The following is an 18784-nucleotide window of genomic DNA, read 5'->3' as shown; positions in this document are numbered from 1 at the left end:
TAGTCTCCCTGAACAGATTTCAACTTGATTTTACAACTTTTTGCTCAATTTAAAAATTACTTTTGGCCAATATTTGAGGAAGAATCTTTCTTTTAAAGATGTGTTGATCCTAGTTAGTGTATGCGAAAAAATTTTTTTAAAGTTGTAACAAAAATAAGAATAAAGTTTAAAAAATAATTTTTATGACCTTCCCCCCTCCCCCCCCATAGGGTTAACTTTTTTCCCCATAGTTGGGAGAGTATTTGGAGCTTTGGTGTAGTGATGTATAGTTAACTCTTAAATTTCTTTAAAAAAATTTATTGTTTTCCATTTCCTTCAAAAAACTAACATTTATGCATGTAAAGTGCAATCTTCTGGTGTTTTAAGGATAAAATTATAAACTAGTAGACATTTATCTTGAAATATTTTGCAGTTGGGAAAGCAAATTATTTAATGAAAATTATGTTTGAAGGTATTGTAAAGTTTGATTCATTTTGCAGTTTTTAAATGCAGGGTATCTTCAAAAGCAGAAACAACTATGCCTTTTAAGTAAAATGGATATGTTTATTTAAAAATTAAATACCAGTCGGAAGCATTTGTTTTACATATGTTTGTAGTGTTTCTTTTTGTTTAGATTATGGAAGTCCTACTCATGTTTGGGGAGGGCATCAATTATTTTAAAAGAGTATGCACATTGTTCTGAAGTATTTATGTAACTGATCAAAGTGTGTATGAATTATACCCTTCAAGGTAAATTTGTAAAGGTTTGGCTAAGGAGATAATTTCAAAGATAGAAATTGCGTATGATAAAATTGCAAAATACAATATACTCAAAACAATTATTGAAGAAAATATCTTTGGGGTTGTTTTTAATATAGAATTTAAATTTTGATAACTTAGGACAAAACATACTTGGAGGAATTTGGACATTATATGGTTTAGTCTTTATTCAGTGTTAATGGACAGATTAATAGAACCTAATTCAAAGTATTAAATTGTTTTAGTTTTTCAGGAATTGTCCAAATGGATGAAGAAGTACATTACAGTAAAGGTACTGACACTAAAAATTATTTTTGATTGTAAGAGCTAGATGATCTTGATTAATTTCTAATTTTCTTTGCATTGTGATTTGGTTTTAGTTGAAGATGTGGTTGGAAGTCATGTAGAAGATGCAGTAACGTTTTGGGCCCAGGTAAATAGTAGCCTGGTTGATTTCCTCTCCCACCCTTTCCTCCACTAATCCAGGACCTCCCCAACAAAAACAAAAATAAAAACCCTGTAATGTATATATATCATTGTTATTCTCAATGCTTAATTTTTATTGAACATTATTTAACACAAGGCATTATTAGAAGACAAATGGTTACAGCTGGAACTTAATACCAGAATTATGAGTAGTAGGCTCATAATACACTGAGTTAAAAAAGAAAACAGCAAAATTGTAGTTGTGGTTTTAGAATTACATTCAATTTAACACATCTAGGCTGCATCAATTACTGAAGATGCTGAAAAACTGTTGTATTTCTGAAGTTACAGCCCCATCTAGAGGTCTCTGATAAGATTGTTTCTTAAGTGATACTAAGTTTTAAAATTTCAGTCATTTTTTTCTATTGGCTTAATTTTGAATTTGAGGTACAATGTTTTTCTCATCATATAATTGGAAGTACTAATGGAACATTTATAATTTTACATTGGCATGCTCCAAGACAGATAAGTTTACTCAGTTTTAAATACAAAGCAAAGCACCAAAGTGCTTATGTTCCAGAATTTAAAAGGTGAATCCCTCAGAGGTACACAATTACTCACTAATTTTTAATTTTGTGAACTACATGATATGGGAGGGAAGGGAATAACATTTCTCTGTACTTCTACGGCCTGAGAACTCCTTTTTGTACGGGTAGAGTGAGTTGGCAATGTGGGAAATAGGATTTATGAGAAGAAAGGTTATAGAAGACATACGATTAACTCAGTGTTCTTAAATCTATATAGAAAACATTTTAGAAGGCTGATAGTCATAGAAAAATTTTGGCAAATTTGTATCTCTGCTTATGAACATATTTTCTAAAGGTTGCCCACAATGTTCTGGTTCAATGCCCATTGTCTCTGCATTAATAGCACCTGTGTTCCTCTCAACAGTGTCCCAGGTTGGATGATAAATGATATTTTTAAGCTCATTATATAGGAAAAACATTTATTATCTTAAATAAGATTTTCAGACCAGCACTGTCTGGTAGAAATATAATGTGAGCCATATAAGTAATTTAAAATTTAGCAGACACATAAAAAAGTAAAAAGAAATGGGCAAAATTGATTTTAATAAATATGTTTTATGTAACTCAGCATATCCAAAATATCATTTCAAAATATAATCAATATAAATGTTACCAAGATAGTTTATTTTCCTTTTTTTCATATCCAGTGTATATTTTAGATTTACAACACAACTTAAATCAGACTAGCCATATTTCAAGTAAGAATTGGCTATTGTATTGGTCATTGCAGCTCTAGACTTTGATTTTTATTGACCTTTATGTGAAGCTGTTGCTTGAATTTGGAACTATGATTTAAACCAGGAGTCAGCAAACTTTTTCTGTGAAATATTAGATAGTAAATATTTTAAGGTTTGTGGGTCTCTTTTGCAACTGTTCAGCTCTACAAAAGCTGCCATTGTAGTGCAAAGGCAGCCATAGACAATACATAAATAAATACATATAGCTGTGATCTATTAAAATTTTATTTACCAAAACAGGTAGGAGAGCCCATAATTTACCAACCTCTGATTTCAACCGTGAAGTTGAGGCCCCTGTAGAAATTTAAACATATTTGAAAAAGTGAGGAAAAATGTCTTAATTGGATGAAAAGATGAAGTGAAAACTGCTAAGGCGTCCATATGAATCGAATGATTTTTTTCGAGAAGCAAATTGTTTGTGCACACATGTGTGAATCCATACCGGAGACACGCCCTGTATGTGCCCCTTCGATGGTTGTAATAAGTTTGCTCAGTCGACTAACCTGAAATCTCACATCTTAACACATGCTAAGGCCAAAAACAACCAGTGAGAAAAAGAAGACCCTTCTCAACCTTGAGAATCTTCTTTCAGGAGTGTGATTGGGAGTGAATATGCTTCTCCTTTGTATATTGTTTCTAGGCAAGAATTTTAAAAATGAATCCTACATATCTAAGGGACATCTTTTGATGTTTGATAAAATTTTGATATATTTTGATAAAGTAGTAAAAATCAAAGAAAAATACTTTAGTAAGATGCCATTGCTAAGATGCTCTATCTTGCTCTGTAATCTCGTTTCAAAAATGTATTTTTGTAAAGTGTGGTCCCAACAGGAGGACAATTCATGAATTTCACATCAAAAGACAGTTCTTTATACAACAGTGCTAAAACTGGGAGGACTTCTTTTCACATTCTTATAAATATGCAGCTCACCTGTTGCTTACAGTTTTAATTTTGTATTTTTCAAGTGTGCATTTTGTACACTTTATGGGGATAGGCTTAGTGTGTGTGATTTTTCTGGAGGTTGATAATTTTGCTTTAAGTAGGTTTTCTTTAAAAGAATGGGCAGTTACATGCAGGTTTCAAGAGTATTTTCTGTTAAAAAAAAGTTATATAGGCTTTGTTTGCTATCTTAATTTTGGTTGTATTCTTTGATGTTAACACATTTTATGTAATTGTATGGCTGTATTGAATCATATAATATCAAATATTAGAAGTGATTTAATAGTGTTAATCAATTTAAACCCACTTTAGACACTTTTTTTTTTTCTGAAAAATACTGCCAGATGCTGACGTTCAGTATAATTTCTTTGCCTGTTCAGTTACAGAAAGTGGTGCTCAGCTGTAGAATGTATTGTACTTTTTAACACCAGTTGTGTACATTCTGTGTAACAGGAAGGGCAACAATAAAATAGTAATCCTACAGAAAGAATATGGCAGGAAAAAAAAGATGCAAATTTTAACATTTGATTAGGTTGGGATAGGGTGTAGATGAAGAGTAAATAGAGATTTAGAAACACGTGGAGGCAGGTCAAGATGAAGGTTTGCTCACACATAGTCTCTGTGTTTCTACCACTATGGATTTCTGCCATTTAAGCCATTTACATGAAACACTTCAGAATTTTTGGTAGGCCTAGTTTGATGAGTGGCAGTTGAAGGAATCTTAAGTATTTGACCTTTGAGAAAAAGAGCTTCTGTTTATGCTAGTCCGTATACCTACAAAATCTAATTATGTAAAATACTTCGGTGTATTTTGAACTTTAGAGAGCTCATTCCAGGAGTTTATTTACAAAGGCTGCTTCAAGTGTGTCTTGGGGTCAGTTTAAATTCACTTCCCATTTTTGCTGTTTATCAATACTTATATTCATCATGATGTCGTTTGAACTGCTCTTTCAGAGTTTATTTTCAGTTACAGAGATAATCATGTTCTTTCTAGCCTTATTGAATATGGTATTGATATAGATTTTTTAAATTTTGTTTCTGTGTTTTTGAATTTTATTTATTTTTTTAATACAGTAGGTTCTTATTGGTTATCTATTTTATACATATTAGTGTATACATGTCAATCCCAATCTACCAGTTCATCCCCCCCTCCCACCCTCCCTCCGCCCCCCGCTTTCCCCCTTTGGTGTCCATACGTTTGTTCTCTACATCTGTGTCTTTATTTCTGCCTTGCAAACCGGTTCATCTGTACCATTTTTCTAGATTCCACATATATGCGTTAATATACAATATTTGTTTTTCTCTTTCTGACTTCATGTTATTGGTATATTTTTAAAGAACATATATATATATATTTAACAGTTTACTTTGAAATAACTTTAGACTTACAGGAAAGTTGTAAAATTAATTTCTTTATACCCTTCACCTAGCTTTCCTTGTTGCTAACATTTTACATAACCAAAGTACAATGGTCAAAGTCAGGAAATTAACATTAGTACAATGCTGTTAAATCTTAACTACAGCTCTTATTCAAATTCCACCAGTTCCCCGCCCCCCCCCCCGCCTTTTTTTTTGTTTCTATTACAGGATCTAATTCAGGATCCCACATTATATTTAGTTGTCATGTATCCTTAGTCTCTTCCAACTTTTGATAGTTCCTTTATTTATACATATTTTTCATGATTTTGACATTTTTAATGAATTCTGGTCAGTTTGTATTTGTTTATGATTTCTCATAAATAGATTGGCAGTAGTACTACAGAAGTGATGTGTACTGAAAGTACGTCATATTGGGGATTTATGATGTTGTTATATTTCACTATTGATGATGTTAACCTTGGTCCACTTGGTTAAGGTAGTAACTGCTGGGTTTCTCAGTTGTAAAGTTACTGTTTTTCCTTTTGTAAGTAATAAGTGTTTTAGAGTGAGATGCATTGAGACTATCTAATCTTGTTTCTCTTAAACTTTTTACCCACGAATTTTTTATTTATTGCTATGGCCTTTGCCTAATGATGGTTTTCTATTTTCCTCATTCCTTCTACATTTATTAATTGGAATTCCTCTTTAAGGAAGAGCTGTTTCCTCTCCAGCATTTATGTATTTATTTATTCAATTATTTATATTAATATAAATCCATGGGTATTTATTCCATGGATTATAATCCCATACTGTCATTTATTTTGTTGTTTAAATTGTTCCAGCTTTGACCAATAGGAGATTGTTCACATTGGCTACTGTATCCTTTAAGATGCACCCATTCTTTTTTTGAATATTTCTTGACTTTCTGGCATCACCAGATGTTCCAGGATCATCTTTTATTTCCCTGTCCTAGCCCTGGATTCAACCACTCTCCAAAGAACTCTTGTTCCTTTTAATGGAGAATGGTGTTTAAAAATCAAGATCTGGGCACTAGGTGTGCTTATTGCTACCTGAGTGTCATTGCTTCTAGGCTCTCTCAGCGGACAGAGATAGGAACTATATATATATTTATAAATATACTATATAAATACAAATATATATATAACTAACACATATACACATCTGTATCTCTGTGTCTCTTTCATATATGCATATATTAACACACAAACATATATGTATACACACACATGCACACACATATATGTGTGTTTGTGTATATGTGTGTGTGTGTGTGTGTATACACACACACACACACACACACACAAGTTCATACTGATACTTCCCAATTGTAATCTAACACTGCAGGTTCATTCTAGCCTTCCTTATTTGTAATTTCTCTCTCCCTGCTTTCATTATCTAGAACATATTTACTTAACTTGTTCAGTCCTAGTATATACCTAAAGTAGTTTCAAAATTGTTAACCTATGCCCCTGTGAGAAATAAATTTACTAACTAGATTACAGTATTTATATACAGAGAACCTGTACATTTTGAAATTGTTTTTACATGTTTCCTTTACACAACAACAAATATGTGAGAAGACCCATGTCATTTGACCAAAATATGGTATCTATTTTGAGCAATTAGAGCTAAAGTAAAACCCAGAGACAATTGTTTAAAGTTACCTCTTAATATGATATTAATAATATTTGGTATCTTAGTTTGAATTCCAAGTAATTTGAACTCATCGGGAAGTAAAAATTTTCTATAGCCTAGTTCCATTTCTTACAAAGAACTTGTTTGAATTATGAAAAAATAATGACATAAGAATTGATTTAATTTCTAATACTCCAAAACCTTTTAAGTATTATGCATAGTAGAACCCTCATTTGCATAACACTGTCAAATAATATTTTACTGAATCTTATACTATATCTATTCTTCTAGAGTATCAGTAGAAATAACGATATTATGAAGATTGGTTGTTCACTGTCTGAAGTCTGTCCCCATGCCAGTTCAGTTTTGGGGAATCTTGATCCAAAGAAGGTGAGCCATATTCTTGGGTATAATTATTCTGTCTTTCTTATTAGCTTTCCTGTGTCTCAGATTTTATAGTTTTTGGAATTTTTAATATATTTGAAAGGAAGAGGCAAGTTTTTAGAATTTGTATAAACTACAGTCGTAATAAGTTTACTTTTTCAAAAATACTTATGAACTATCTGCTAGGTACTGGGCACTGTGTTAAGCATTGAGTATACAGTGGTGAACAAAATAGAATCCTTGCCCTTGACACTGATTCATAAAAATTTGTAAGAGACATACTTATGGAGAACAGTTGGACAATATATATATGTACATATATTTTTTAATTGACATATAACTTACAGTGAAGTGTGTATCTCTTAATCTCTTGATGAATTTTTCATATCTGTGCATCTGTGTGATCATCACCCAGATCAAGATACAATTCTATCACCCTAGAAAATTCCCTCAGGCCCCTTCCCAGTCAATTCTTGGTCAGTAGTCTCTTAACAGAGGTAATCATTATTCTGACTTCTATCACCATAGGTTCATTTGCCTGTTCGTAAATTATACAATATGTACTCTTTTGTATATGTCTGGCTTCTTTTGTTCAACGTAATTTCTGAGATTTATCCATATTATTGTGTGCATCTATATTATTGTGTGTTTGTGCTTTTGCAAGCTGTGCAGTATTTCACTGTATAAGTATACCAAAATTTACCTGTTCTCCTTTGATGGGCGTTTGGAGTGTTTGTAGTTTTTGGCTACTGTGAATGAAACTGCTATGAAATCCTTATACAAGCCTTCTAATGGATATTTTAACTTATTTCTTTTTTGTATATACCTAGGAGTAAAATTGCCAAGTCATAGGGTAGGCATGTTTCACTATAGTAGGTACTGGCCAATCAGTTTGGAAAAGTATTGAACCAGTTTGCATCCTTACCAGCAAACTATGAGAGTTCCAGTTCCTCTGTGTCCTCACCAACACTTCTCATTGTCAGTCTTTCTAATTTTAGCCATTTTGGTGGGTGTGTATTGTTATTTTGTGATTTTAATTTCATTTTCCTGATGAGTACTAAGCTTAAGCATGCTTTTCAGGTTTTATTAGCCATTTGGATATCCTGTTTTGTGAAGTACCTATTTAGATCTTTTCCCAGTTTTCAAGGTTGTTTGTCTAGATTGATTTGTACAAGTTCTATACAGTTGGCCCTCCATATCCATGGGTTCCACATCCATGGATTCATCCAATTGTGGATCAAAAACATTCCAAAAAATTTTCAGGAAGTTCCAAAAAGCAAAATTTGAATTTGCTATGTACTGACAACTATTTACATGGCATTTACATTGTATTTACAACTATTTATGTAGCAATTACATTGTATTCAGTATTACAAGTAATGTAGAGATGATTTAAATTTTATGGGAGGATGTGTATAAGTTATATGCAAATACTGTTCCATTTTTTATAAGGGACTTTAGCGTCTGAGGGGGGTCCTGGGACCAATCCCCTGTGGATACCAAGGGACAACTGCACATGTTCTTTATATATTCTGGATATGAGTCCATTGTCTTATATGTGTGTTGCCACTGTCTTCTCCTAGTGTATGGCTTCCCTATTCACATTCTTGATAACATTTGAAATCTGTTAATTTTTTCTTCTTTGGTTTGTGCTTTCTGTTTCCTATATAAGATCTCTTCACTTACTCCAAGGTCATGACTATATTCTCCAATTTTGTTTTTTCCCTAGAAGTTTTTGCCTCTTGCATTTAGGGCTGTGGTTTACCTCCAATAAATTTTTGGTTATGATGTGAAGTAGAGGTTACATTAATTTTCTTCCATATCGATACCCAGTTATATCAGCACCATTTATTGAAATAACAATCCTTTCTTTGTTGAATTGTCTTGGAATCTTTGCTTTAAATCAGATGACTATATGTGCGTGTTAACCATCTTTTTCAAAATAGTAAATGCCTGTAGTCTTGGCTGCATCAGTTTCTCTGCCAAGAATTTACCCTTTAGACATTTAAGTACAGAAAGTACTCAGAGATGTTTGTACAGATATATTCAATGTAGCATTATTTGTAATAGGCAAAAGTGGAGATTAAGTATCCTTTAATATATCAATATTACAGTAGTAGTAGTAGTGATAATAATGATAGCTAGCATTTGAATCTTACCCTTTGTGAGACAGAGACAGTGTTCTAAATACTTGGCTACTAACTCATTTAATCCTCACTCATTTGTACTAACTCATTTAATCCTCACAGCAACCCTGTGAGGCAGATGTTATTATTTTATACTTTATTTTTTTGGAAATTGAGACACAGCTAGGATAACTTTATGAAAATCACTGGCTAGTTAAAGGTGGATCAAATATTTAAACTCACAGAGCCCACCTTCTTAACTGTTACCCTGTATTGGAATAATTAATGAACTGTGGTAGATCCTTATTTTGGAATACTAAGTAATCATTTTGGGGGCTGATAGCTAGGGTAAGGTAAGCACTGAATTTAAGGAGGCACTTTTGCAAGTTCAGGGTTGATACCTCAGAGTGAATTCCCCTTTAAAAATTTTGTGCCCTGGGTGCCTTGCTTGCCTCACCCAGCCCCAAGCCCTGGTTATTTAAATGAGGGAGATAGAGTTCTGTATTTTGATATGGAATTAGGTGAAAAATAGTATATTTAAAATGAACTCATTTATGTAAATAAAAAAGCATAAACATATAGTGTTCATGTGAAATTAGTGTAAATGTAAAATTATTTTCAGGAGGTGCATGTGGAAGAGTATTGGGAAGGAAGTCTTACTCTTTACCTGTTTGGGTATACTTTGATTTTCTTTTAATAATGTGCCTTTATTTAGTTTTATTTAAAAATAATTTAAAACGCCAATGACATATATAGAAAAGTATAAAAAGAAGAAATTTAGAAGGAAGAAAGGATTGTAGCTTGGAGCTGAGCATCAGAATGGATAAGATAATGCAATTTGTAAAGATTTTAGGTTGTTTTTAAACATCCTTGTAGTCTGTGACTGTGTTTAATAGTATTATGAGTTAAGACATACCCGTTTTTCCTCTGTTGAATGCAGAATAAATTACTTGCATCACAAAAAATTCAACCTATTTTCAGTAATAGACCTCTCATTATAAATGATTACTTAGCCACCTCTGATTATCTGTGAATGGATTATACTGTGTAAATTTTCTTTAGTGATTGAGTAGTCCTCTTCCTCTTACCATGTAGTCAGGACATGGGGTGTGAATTGTGGAGTCGTGAGAGAAGATGGGGACTAGGCACAATGGGAATGACTATATAGTTCTGACTGTGCTCTCAAGACAAACCTATTTGGGATAGATTTGTATTTATGATGGTGGTTGTGATTATTCACACTAACAGAGTCAAGAACTTTAGATTGCTCAGTTTGGTTGGGTTCAAGCTCTATTTCTAGAGGTATCCCCACCCCTACCTAGACTGGGTTACAATGATACACCATTTCTGTCACTTGCCTTGTATTGAATTGTTAATTACATTGGTATATATTACAAAATCGTAACGGTAATGTGATCTTTTGCAAGGTTTGAAATTGGATAGGACGGTTGATCAGGTATTTCTGCTACTAAACCTGTTTGCTTGCTGAAAAATGAAGTAAGATGGCTGGGAGAGGGTACCATGCCATTTGTGCTCTCCCTTGCCCTTCAGTTGGTGAGTGTTAGCTGAGGGAACCAGAGTTAAGTGCTAATTGAACACACCTGTCCTTTGTAGCATTTGCTTTCTTAGCTATCCATTTGTGTGTCTAAGTTGATTTGTACTTTGTTGCTTTGGGGAGTTGAGGATTTTTACATTTCACCCTCTGTATTCCTTTTGCTTTAAAATCTGTGAATTTGTCCTAGTTCAGAGTGATATACTTAAAATTAATTTTATACTCCATCACCTAAAGCCATGCTCCTCAACCTTTTTTTCATTATGCCCTTCTAAGGCATTTTTTTCCCTAATGGGTCTCCTCTCTGCAAGACATTTTAACACCACAGATACACTGGATATCTATTTATGTTGTCAGGTAGGGTTGAACTTTGGAGGACTACAAACCACTGTAATATCTAAGCTTCTCCTCCATGCTCCAAGAACCAGTTTTTACTCCCATGGGGATAATATTTCTCCCATTGAGAATGTATGATTTAAAGTGGTTATCAACCTGGGGTTACTTTGTATCTTCCACTCCCACCTCCAGGAGACATTTGGCAATGTGTGGAGACATTTTTGGTTGTCACAACTGGAGGGAGTGCTATTGGCATCTTGTAGGTAGAGGCCAGGGGGGGAAGCTGCTAAACATCCTACAACGCATATGACAGAAGACAGCCTCCATCCCCCCACCAAGGAATTATCCTGTCTCTAATGTCAGTAGTGCTGAGGTTGAGACACTGACTTAAAGTATGTAAATTTTTCTCTTTGTTCTCTATTAAACATAATTAAATTAAAATATAAATTTAAAATATATGAAGATTCAGTATTAAGGATATTATCTAATGTAATTTATTTGCTTATATTTACAATAACACTGAAGTCTTTCTGTATAAAGTAAAAAGTGTAAGAATCTTTCTTGTCTGATTGGACATAGGGATCCTACCATGGTTGAGAATTAGACTTAAGTGGCATGTACTTGGCATGTTTGTGTTTTAAGAACAATTAATTGTACCAATTATGTCTTCAGACATCAAAACAGCATGACTTTAAGTCTTTGATGCTTGGGCCTTTTTTTGAGTTTTCTGTTTTTATGTCTTTCGTCTTCTCTCTCCTTTTTTTTGGAGAGGCAGAAAAACATAATGGACTCTGAAGTCAGTTGCCTGAATTTGAATCCTGGTTCTGCTGCTAACTAGTTTATGACTTTGGGCATATAATGGTGAAAACAAAGTACCTGCCTCATAGGGTTGTTATGAGAATAAAATAAGTTATTATGCTTATTTATGTATATTAAGTCCTTAATTCTGCTAATTATTATTCTGATCTACTTAGCATTAAATTCATTAAAATGCCAAATAATTTTACTTTCTTTTTCTCTTTGTAGATTTATGGAGGATTATTTTCTGAAGATAAATGTTGGTACAGATGCAAAGTACTGAAAATCATCAGTGATGAAAAGGCAGGAACAAGTGTTCAATTTTTTTGCTCTGAGGAATATTTATTTTGGTTCCAAAATTTGATGCTTATTTAGTCCTTCATTGCTTATTCATAGTAGTAATAAAATATGGTTGAATGAACTTATAAACTGATTAAAATATAAATTTTTCCCCTTAGAGAACACAAAAGAAATCAATTGCTTAAAAAAATACAAGTCAGATTCAGGAATATTCTTCTGATTTTAAGTTGTTGTATAATCACCCCAGATTATCCAAGAATAGATTACATAATTTGTGATTATTTTTGGTGACCAATTGGTTCTTTGTACCTCAGTTCTTAATAATTATGTTTGATTCTTGCTGAGTAACTTAAAATTTCATTCTATTAAGATTGAGTAGGAAAAGAACATTTGATTGATCCTGAAGTTATGGTTATCTTTTACTTAGTTGATGTGCATATTGTTAATAATGAAGATTGGCTTGCCACTTTCTCACGCCTTGGTTAAATGTGATGAATTTTCTTTGCATTTAGCTATTTTGTTTTTTACGTTGTGAAATTGTGGGAGATTTTTAAGGGAATTTGTGGAGATAGGATTCTGAATAGCTGTTTGGTGGCAATTGCACATTGCAGGCTCTGTAAAAGCATCTCTGTAGGGTTTCTTTTACTGTTTTTTTCTGTCTACTTTCCTGGACTTAAAATATTTTATAATATATATGTTTTGTAAATATTGTTCTTGGTGTAATGAGAAGGTAAGGTGAAACACCTTGAGTAATGTTCCAAATATCTTTAAAAAAAATCTCGTGATTTATTACTGTCATGGGTAGTGGTTTATCTTAGTGAAATAGACCTTTTCTCCGCAGTTTGACAACTGGAGATGATATTTTGTGTTTGCTTTTGGTTTAGCTTTAACTTTTTTAAATTAAAGGGCAAGATAGCTTTTGACCTTGTAATAAACTATTTTTCTTTTTTACCTTCTATACAGATATAGAGCTGGAGGTAAGGGTGAATTTGATTCATTTCCAAGATCTAACAGTTGGAGTAGGCTTAAGTTTATCAAAGAAAGTTTCATAATTTTGCCTTTATTTTCAGATTTTATTGTTTCCAACTTGAATTTAAGAAGGTTGATTGATTTTAACATTTGAGATAGGAGAGAGTCATAAGTTTCATAGATTTATGTTTATTTAAATACTGTTGTTTAAAAAAAATCAAAATGAGAAATGGTACTGCTGGAAATAGTACCAAATATAGAAATCCTCGGGATCTCATGGACTATAGATTTTCTGTATTTTGAGGATATTGCTGGAGCTCTCATTTCTGAATGCATTTTGTCAGTTTCAGGTAAAATGCTATCATGATTTACAGGTAGTTAACAGAAAGCAGCAAATGGGTAGTTTCTTTGGAGATACTTAATCTAAGTTCTGTATTAGCATTTCTGTCATTTTTTTTCCAGTGTCTGGTGAGATATATTGACTATGGAAATACTGAAGTTCTAAGTCGATCTGATATAGCTGAGATTCCTTTGGATCTGCAATTTTCTAGTGTTGCCAAAAAGTATAGACTTTGGGGACTACAGATTCCTTCTGGCCAAGAAGTTACCCAGTTTGATCAGGCAAGTCAAAGATTGTAAATATTTTTGCTAATAGAAGTAAAACTATGTGCTGGAAATGCAATACAAGTGTGCTAAAAATCCATTAATTTTCTTTGATGTAAAAGCTTGTATAAATTAATGGAAAATATGAAATTATAGAATAACTCACAGACAATTGTATAATAATATATTTGTGCTCGTCTTTGCTGGGTAAACATTCTTGATCAGATAAGACTGATATGATATATATGTGTGTGTGTGTGTATATGCGCACACATATAATAAATGTAAATAGTTTCTTCTGATGTGAAAGCTTCAAAGAATAGTCTCTTTTATGATGGAGAGAATGATGAATCTAATTATTCTGTTTTTTGCTTTTGTGAAAGTATTTATTAAATAAAAGTGCTCTTTAATCTAGCCCTGGCGATAAATATCACAAATTTGAAATTAGTGGAGTTGTAAATTAATCAGATTGTATCATTTTGGCAGAGGCTCATACTGTTCGATATAGTAATTGGCAGTGATGTTCTGCTAATCTAGACTACTGTTTGTATTCATTTCCATTAAATTTTGGGTTAGCAACCTAATTCTGGAAGACCTCTAATAATTTCAGGGGTAGTCTTAACAAGAATCCTACCTCCTTTTAAATCTGTGCAATAGTGATGTTCTTTTGATAGCTGATACTGCCATTGAGGGAATATCACATTGCAGAGTAATCAGATTTGTATTGTATATTTAGCAGCTCAAATGACTTATTTGAAAATAATCAGTACTAGAAGGAACAGTAAAATTTGAAAACCTTCTCTTTGCCTCTTTTTGTTGTTTTTAGAATCTTTTAGGTCATTGGGTGTAGTTTTGTCTGCACTATAGTTACTTATAAGAAATGTTTCTGTACTTAAAACTTAGATTCTCATAAATAGAGTAAAGCATAGATATTATTGTAAAATTACACCCTAAATTTTTGGTTTAAAATCTAAAATTTATTACTTTTTTTTTAATATAAATGTTTTGACCAAGGTAGAGGCTTGTTTTGAATTTCTTGCATGCCTAGAGCCTTGGAATCTTAAATTTACAGACCTTAGAATTCATCTGCTCTCATCTTATTGTTTTGCAAATAAAGAAATTGGGTCTACAACAATTAAATGACTTATTTAAACTCATAAAGCTAATTAGGGCTGAGCTAGGGCTAGAACTCAAGTCCATTGCTATTCTCGTAGTAAGATGATATAAAATATATGTAGATTGAAACAAACATGAATCAAAGAAAATGTCATTTCCAAAATTTATTTTTGGAACTGAGGAAATAAACTTCAGTATTGAGAATGTTTTATATGCTTCATAGATTCTTAATAGATGGTATTATTTGTATTTGCATGCTTACATTCAATAAAAAGACTATGCATTGGAGTTGAACTAATTAGCAAACTGAATGTTTTCTGGAAAGAAATGGTTATTCTTGAGTGCCTCTGCTTAGAAAGTCCATGTTTAGCCATTAATTCTCAGCTGAAGGTTCAAATGTAATTTCTTATAAGAAGTCTTTGCTGATACCCACCATTCATTCTCCTGCAGCTGTTTTAGTTCAATGTATAGGCATGTAGAGGTGTAATTTTTTTCCTCCCCCCACAAGATGGTGAGCTTGGTAGAGACAAGACTGTCTTGGTAGAGACAAGTATTTTATTCATTTTTTATGCCTAATCTCTCTGCTTCTGCCTGTTAGGTGTTAGATGAGCATCCAGTTTATCTAGCATTTGAATGGATGAATGGATAAGTAGGGATTCAGTTAAAAAAAAAAAAAAGAGGGTGTCCTGGGCACTGAAGTACTTTCAACACATTTTAAACCAACACTTTCACACCTATGCTGAAGCACAGTTGAAACTGAAACTCAAAATGGTGGTAAAAATTGCTGAAGATCAAAGAAGATCAAATTATGTCCTAAATGCTTTTCTTACTTTGAAAATTTTCATGTAGAATCAGGGAATGAGAGGTAGAGATTGGAATATGGGTTTAACAGTTTAAAGGTCTTTTAACCTGTTTTCTAATATATCCAGACAAGGTTGGGTAGACTAAGAAAGCAAGTGATGCTTTCCTATTTCTGAATAAAGTGTTTTGTTAGAATTTAGGATAACTCAGATTTTATTCCAAATTCAGGGTTCTGCCTGTAATTATATATGATTCAGGGAGAATCTGGTTGAACAGTTTTGTACTAATTGTGATTAATGACCATAACTAAAAAGAATTTGACTTCAGAGAAAAGTCTAAAAATCAGATTTCTGTGTAAAAATTTCTAAATAGTATACCTTTAGAACATTCAGCTTTAGGTAATTGAAACTTTTGTAAAAAGTAGATTTATTTCCACTTAAATTCATATGTTGCCCAAGGACAGAGTTTCTTGAAGTGTTAAGTATTAAGAATTTCACATATTGCAGCAATAATTTTCAGACACTGTCACTTCCATTAAGATTGGTTAGGGGTGGAAGTTATACTTGAATTTTAGATAGACTTTAAACATTAAGTGTTGAAGTTAAGGGTTTTTTTTATGAAAGAGGTTAACTAAAAACTATATTCTGATTGATCGAAATCTTAGATATATTTCAGTGAATTATATTTTGAGTTTGTTAGCTTTGCCTGCTTGATCTCATTTTTTGGTGATGCATTCTGGACCATCTTTGCTTTCTATATTGGTGTTCTTGGTGAATTCAAGTATCTCAATATGTGTGTATTTAAAATTTTTATGATTTGAAAAATTTATTAAACCTGTGTTTTTGGTAACCTAAAATACTTTGTCATTTTGGTTTGTGGATTAAAAAAATTCTTTTTTCTTTTTTCTTTTTGGTAGTGATGGTTGGTGATCCTTGAGCCTATGTAGTTTGAATCTCCTGTACCCTTTCAGATGCGTCCTTTTAGGCTCAGGAGTTCTTAACCTGGGCTTAAAATATATCATGGTGAAATAATTTTCTTTGTAGTTCTCTTTATGTTTATGTTATACATTTAAAAACATTTTCCAAGAAGGATTCCAAAGGGTTCACCAGATCGATAAAGGAGCCCATGGCATGGAAAAAGTTAAGAACTCCTACATAGATCTCCCTTCTGCCCTCTATACTACCATATAGTTAAAAAGGAAATAGTTACTCCCTATCAATATTATTTAGTTTCTTGTACCTTGAAAAATTTTTTTCTTTCTTTCTTTTTTTTTTTTTAAATGTGACTAGCTTGTATTTTCTGGTTTTTAATTTGTTCTTTATGCTCGTGTTGCCTGGATTATTATTGGTATGATTACCTATTAGGTTTTATTTGCATCAGCTTTATTGTTTGTCATATTTACCTAGTGGGAATATAGCTAAAAATAAAGCTTCTCCCTAAGAGGATTATGGCCCGTAAGATTAATTACATCAGGGATTCCAAGGAAGATATGAAACAAGATATTTTTGTCTCAAATTTATACTTTATATATTCTGAGAAATGATTCATTTCCTCTATAGGATGAAAGTTAGGTAAGGAACTTTGAGAAATTTGGGAAGAGAGGAATAATTATCAAATTGGACCATATCAAAGTAATTTTAGGAGTTCAGATTTCTGGAGATGTAAGCAAGTTCTTATTAAAATTAAATCTCAAGATATCTTCAATTCTAAATATGTTTTAGGTATGTCTTTGCTCAGTGCTGTGGATCAATAATCTATAATTAAATGTTATCAAGTACCTAATTACTCACATGTCTTCTCATATGCCAGTTATACAGGTATTGCTCCCTCAGACAAAATTCTATTTAAGAGAGTTTTAATTTAGGAATTTCTAACATCTCATAGTCCATAATTGCAGTTTGTTGATTTTTTAAAAAAATTGTTGATGTTTTATGCTTTGAGTTTCTGTTTTCTGCTTCTGCTCTTGTCTTACTTTGAAATGAGAGTACCTGATTAGGCCTTTAAAATGATTTTTAAAGTTTTGTTGAATTTGAGCACTTTTTCTAGATACCAAAACTCATTTTTATGTGGTGTAGCTCCTCAGGGCACCATTATATGTAGTTAGGGCCAAAATGTCAACAGAATCTGCTTGGTTGAAAAAAATTATTCTAGGGTATTTAATTGGTACACATTTAAAAATGTATAAATATGGCTGCCTATACTGGTCTCAGCTCTGCTTCTGGAAAGGATTTTAGCAAGTGTGTAATTGGAATATAGTCATACACATGCCGAAGTATATTTGCACTTAGCCAACAACAAGGTAAGACCACTTTTATAGAGATTTCAGAGTGAGGAAACACGATTGTTGCAAAAACTAGGTAGAAACAAAATAAGTGGAGAAAAACATGTTGGTGTAGCTGGTTTATGTCTTCTTTTTTTTATCTTTCTTAGGGCAGAATCTTTTTGGGGAGCTTGATTTTTGAAAAGCAAATAAAAATGAGAATTAAAGCAGCCTATCAAGATGGAACAGTTATTGCTCAGGCTGAGTATGGCAGTGTGGATATAGGGGAAGAGGTGGCTAAGAAAGGATTTGCAGAAAAATGCAAACTTACTTCCAGCACTGACATCTGTGAGGAAAAAAAATCGGATCCTGGTCAGCTTGTCCTCAGGAACCTCAAAAGCCCCATTCCTTTGTGGGGGCATAGATCAAACCAGTCACCCTTCATCAGGCCAAAGAACCGCTTAAGTGGGAGGCCGTCTGTTGACTTGAAGAGTGAAAATGATGCAGGAAATCATGTGGCACTTCCAAAGTAAGACTACGTTGGGATTTTTAGTCTTAACTAATTTCTGATTTATGGTGTAAGCCCTTGTCATAGTAGAAGTCAAGGCTTACGTTTTTGGAGTCCTCAACTATGTCAGTGATTCTGAGGGATGATACTGATTATTTCTGTTTTTTCTCAAGCAGGTATTCCTCTCCTCTTTAGCAAGACTATTTTAATTAAAAGCCATTTTGAAAGAAAAATCATTCCTGAATTGTTTGAAGTTCACATACCAACTCTTCATTCCAACTCTTTCTAATACATTTATTAAAAATAAAAATCTACCCCTAAATCTAAATGATTCAGCCAAGAGCCAGAATTTCAGATAAACTTGAAGTTTCTCCTTTGGCTTTAAGAGTATTCTAATGAGTTTTAGGGAATTGCCTTCCCTTTTTAACAAAAGAGAGGCTCTTTGTTCTTCCTGTGAAAATTTACTGTGATAGAATTTGATTATTACAAAAGGTGTTCACTTTTTAGATAATTTTGAATTATAAACTTGAAGCAAAAAGTCAGGTTTGATGTTTACCAAACCATTCTTATACTTCTGTATCATGATCT

General features: G+C 32.6%; 1 protein-coding gene across 2 annotated transcripts in view; it reads left to right on the top strand.

Moving 5' to 3' along the window:
• Nucleotides 1-987: 987 nt before the first annotated feature.
• STK31 (serine/threonine kinase 31) overlaps nt 988-18784 on the top strand; it is an 87034-nt gene continuing 69237 nt past the window's right edge. The window contains exons 1-6 of one of the 2 annotated variants that reach the window (XM_059932755.1): nt 988-1030; nt 1119-1171; nt 6735-6833; nt 11868-11942; nt 13371-13529; nt 17859-18217. In XM_059932755.1, coding sequence (XP_059788738.1) covers nt 1003-1030; nt 1119-1171; nt 6735-6833; nt 11868-11942; nt 13371-13529; nt 17859-18217 — 773 coding nt within the window. In that variant the 5' untranslated portion in view covers nt 988-1002. The remainder of the gene's footprint in view (nt 1031-1118; nt 1172-6734; nt 6834-11867; nt 11943-13370; nt 13530-17858; nt 18218-18784) is intronic. The other variant, XM_059932756.1, reaches the window with a different exon arrangement.

The sequence above is a fragment of the Balaenoptera ricei genome, chromosome 9 (assembly GCF_028023285.1).
Source record: "Balaenoptera ricei isolate mBalRic1 chromosome 9, mBalRic1.hap2, whole genome shotgun sequence".
NCBI classification, from domain to species: Eukaryota; Metazoa; Chordata; class Mammalia; order Artiodactyla; family Balaenopteridae; genus Balaenoptera; species Balaenoptera ricei.
The sequence above is the reverse complement of the archived record's forward strand: the minus strand, read 5'-3'. Positions and strand labels throughout refer to the sequence as shown.